The following is a 2947-nucleotide window of genomic DNA, read 5'->3' on the forward strand; positions in this document are numbered from 1 at the left end:
CAAGTCGTTTGGCCAAATTTTAAAAAAGTTATTCCATTTTATAGGGTGTATGAATACTTTTTTCGGTCACTGTAACTCTTTGAATTGTTTGTCTGTATTCTTTATGCGTGTTACTCGAGAATAGAGTGATACGTGAAAATACTTTTTGAAAGATTAGAAGAAATTAATTTTTTGAGAGAGTGAAAAATTCGCGAGGAACACTTTTAACCCCTTAACCCTTTAAATTATTTGTTTACATTCGTCTGAAATTTTTCTATTTACTTTTTATAAGATTTAAACGAGTTTCAAGTATAATTCGCAAGATACAAGTAAAGTATCTGTTCACAAATGAGATTAACACCTGAAAGGTTCGAGCTCCGACCAGTTTACCATCGTGAGACGGTCACTATTATTCGCCATTCGGTCCAACGACGGTCTGATCTTTTTATTAGACAAACGGGCGTAATTCTAGCGGGAAGACGTTTCTTCGTCGCGTTTGCGGTCGCTGCAGAGATTTAATTTGCTACCCCTTAACCAAGACCGTGAACGAGCCTCTCCGTTGCAACTCGCTCGCGACAGCAAGACTGATAAGCGTCGAATTTACTTTGTAAAATTATCAAATGTTTAAATGTCCATCCTGTGTCTCCGTGGCGAAATTAATCGCTCGTTCCGTGCTCCATACGGCGGATTGAGGTGTTAAACCGAGAGATAAAGCCGGATAGAGGCGACGAAAAAAATAAAAGGACAAAAAAAGAATGGAAACATGCATGTTAACGTTAACGATGCACAACGACGATCGATTAATATTTCAAGAATATGGCAACGAACGAGTTGCACTCGTCCCCATAAACTTCCTGTAAATGTTTAATTTATCGTGGCAGATAAATCAGTCTGTACCGCGCGTTTTCGTTGAATAAACCACGTTGAATTACAACTTCGAAAGAAATACAACGAACACAGGGGTTGAATTAGCCCCAGACAGCCTCTTTCTGTTCTTTATTCAGACTCGTCCAATTCGTTTCTGGACAATGAAATCGGACTAATCGACAGGACTCGTTTCGACGAGTCGACGTTTACAAGTGAACAAGAACCTCGCAAGTTCTCCTTCCCAAAGGCAGACCATAAACTGAAACACCGAAATGGCGTTACAGTATTTAGAGACAGGCGAGGAAACGAGAATCCTCGAATCACCCAGCAATTAACAATTTTTCCCCCTCGTATCTGGAGCGAGACCGAACGATCGTGCTCGACTTTCGCAATCGACCTCTCGACATTCCCAACAAAAACCGCGCAAGGTTTGCAACCTTGCCGAGTTTCGAACGTTCCCGCGCGCGCGCGCTTCGAGGTCGAGTCTCTCGCGTAAAAGCGTGTGTGTTACGCAATCGAGTGCACGATTAATCACGACACGTTCACGTTTCCTTTTCACAGGTGGTAGTGGAAAGCTCGACCCTGGCCCTGGAATACGGCGACCTGGAGATCGACGAGGACTGCCCGGTGAACCCGGACCTGTTATTCGACTCTCAGCTGATGCATCTGTACGTGATGACGAATAAAACGGTGTCCAAGGTGAAAGTGCAAGAATGTTCGGTGTACAAGACCTGCCTGGATTGTCTGGGAGCTAAGGATCCGTACTGCGGCTGGTGCTCGCTGGAGAACAAATGTACCCTGCGCAGCGATTGTCAGGATGCCGCCAAAGATCCGCTCTATTGGATCTCTTACAAAAGCGGTCGATGCACTACCATCACGTCCGTCACACCGAATCAACTGCAACGAACAACGGCTAGAACCCTGGAATTGATCATCGAGAATCTACCAACGCTATCTGGACAATTTCTCTGCGCGTTCTCCACCCTGGACAAAACCTTGATCACCAACGCGTCGAGGAAATCGTTCGGCGTGAACTGTACCACACCGCGTACAGATCTGTTGCCACCTATTTCACCGGGACAGCATCATTTCACCGCGAAACTGTCCGTTCGAATGACGAACGGACCTGACCTGGTCAACACGAATTTCACGTTCTTCGACTGTAACACGTACAGCTCGTGCACCAAATGCGTATCGTCGAGCTTCCCCTGCGACTGGTGCGTGGACGGTCACAGATGCACGCATGACACAGCTGAGAACTGTCGGAACGATATATTGGTCACGGGAGTTAGCGTAAGTGGAAGCTTCTCTGTTTCGAACGGATCAACTGACGGTGTTTAAAACTGGACAATTTTACATCGACAGAGAACGGGTCCAAGCTACAGAAGTGGTCCAGCATTCTGTCCCACGCTGAACGCGACCGATTCCCAGGAGATCTTGGTGTCTTCCGGCGTGAAGAAGGTGATACGAGTTAAAGTGCACATCATCGGGGTAAGTATATAATACGCATAGGCCGGTGTATTCATCTTTCTCAAGCGGTTAGAAATCCCGCTAATGCTGTCACATTAATTCCACGGACACGTTTTCACGTGTCGTTAGCGGGCTCTTTCGTTAGACGCGACAAGAGACAGAGAGAGAGAGAGAGAACGATCCGTGAGCTTCGTGATGCCGTCCGCGGCGGCATGATTGACGCGCTAACCTATGCGAAACGTCTTTTCCAGCAATTCATCGTGCAGACCAGGTTCGTCTGTCAGTTCAACATAGAGGGCCGCGTGACGAGCGTGAACGCTCGCCTGCTGGCCGACACGATTTACTGCGACGAGACCGAGTTTTTGTACACGTCCCGTGCACCGAACATCACCGTACCCTTCGCGGTGATCTGGGGCGGCTCCAAACCCCTGGACAACCCGCACAACATCCATCTGGTGATATACCGGTGCCGCGACATGGCCGACAACTGCGGAATGTGCTTGACCCTCGCGCCAAAGTACGACTGTGGCTGGTGCCAGAGCACGGACAGATGCGAGGTGAAGGACAACTGTGAACGAGACACCGGCGTATGGTTGAACAGCAATCAAACCTGCCCCAACCCTGTGATACA

The 2947-nt window shown here is 47.8% G+C and overlaps 1 protein-coding gene across 1 annotated transcript in view; it reads left to right on the plus strand.

Annotated features, from left to right (window-relative positions):
• Positions 1–2947, plus strand: part of LOC108570593 (plexin-A4) — a 252813-nt gene that overhangs the window by 245252 nt on the left and 4614 nt on the right. Inside the window, exons 6-8 of the mRNA XM_017932473.1 lie at positions 1408–2139; positions 2212–2337; positions 2568–2939. Of these exons, the coding sequence (XP_017787962.1) occupies positions 1408–2139; positions 2212–2337; positions 2568–2939 (1230 nt within the window). The remainder of the gene's footprint in view (positions 1–1407; positions 2140–2211; positions 2338–2567; positions 2940–2947) is intronic.

This window comes from Habropoda laboriosa, unplaced genomic scaffold (assembly GCF_001263275.1).
Source record: "Habropoda laboriosa isolate 0110345459 unplaced genomic scaffold, ASM126327v1 scaffold105, whole genome shotgun sequence".
In the NCBI taxonomy this organism is placed as follows: domain Eukaryota; kingdom Metazoa; phylum Arthropoda; class Insecta; order Hymenoptera; family Apidae; genus Habropoda; species Habropoda laboriosa.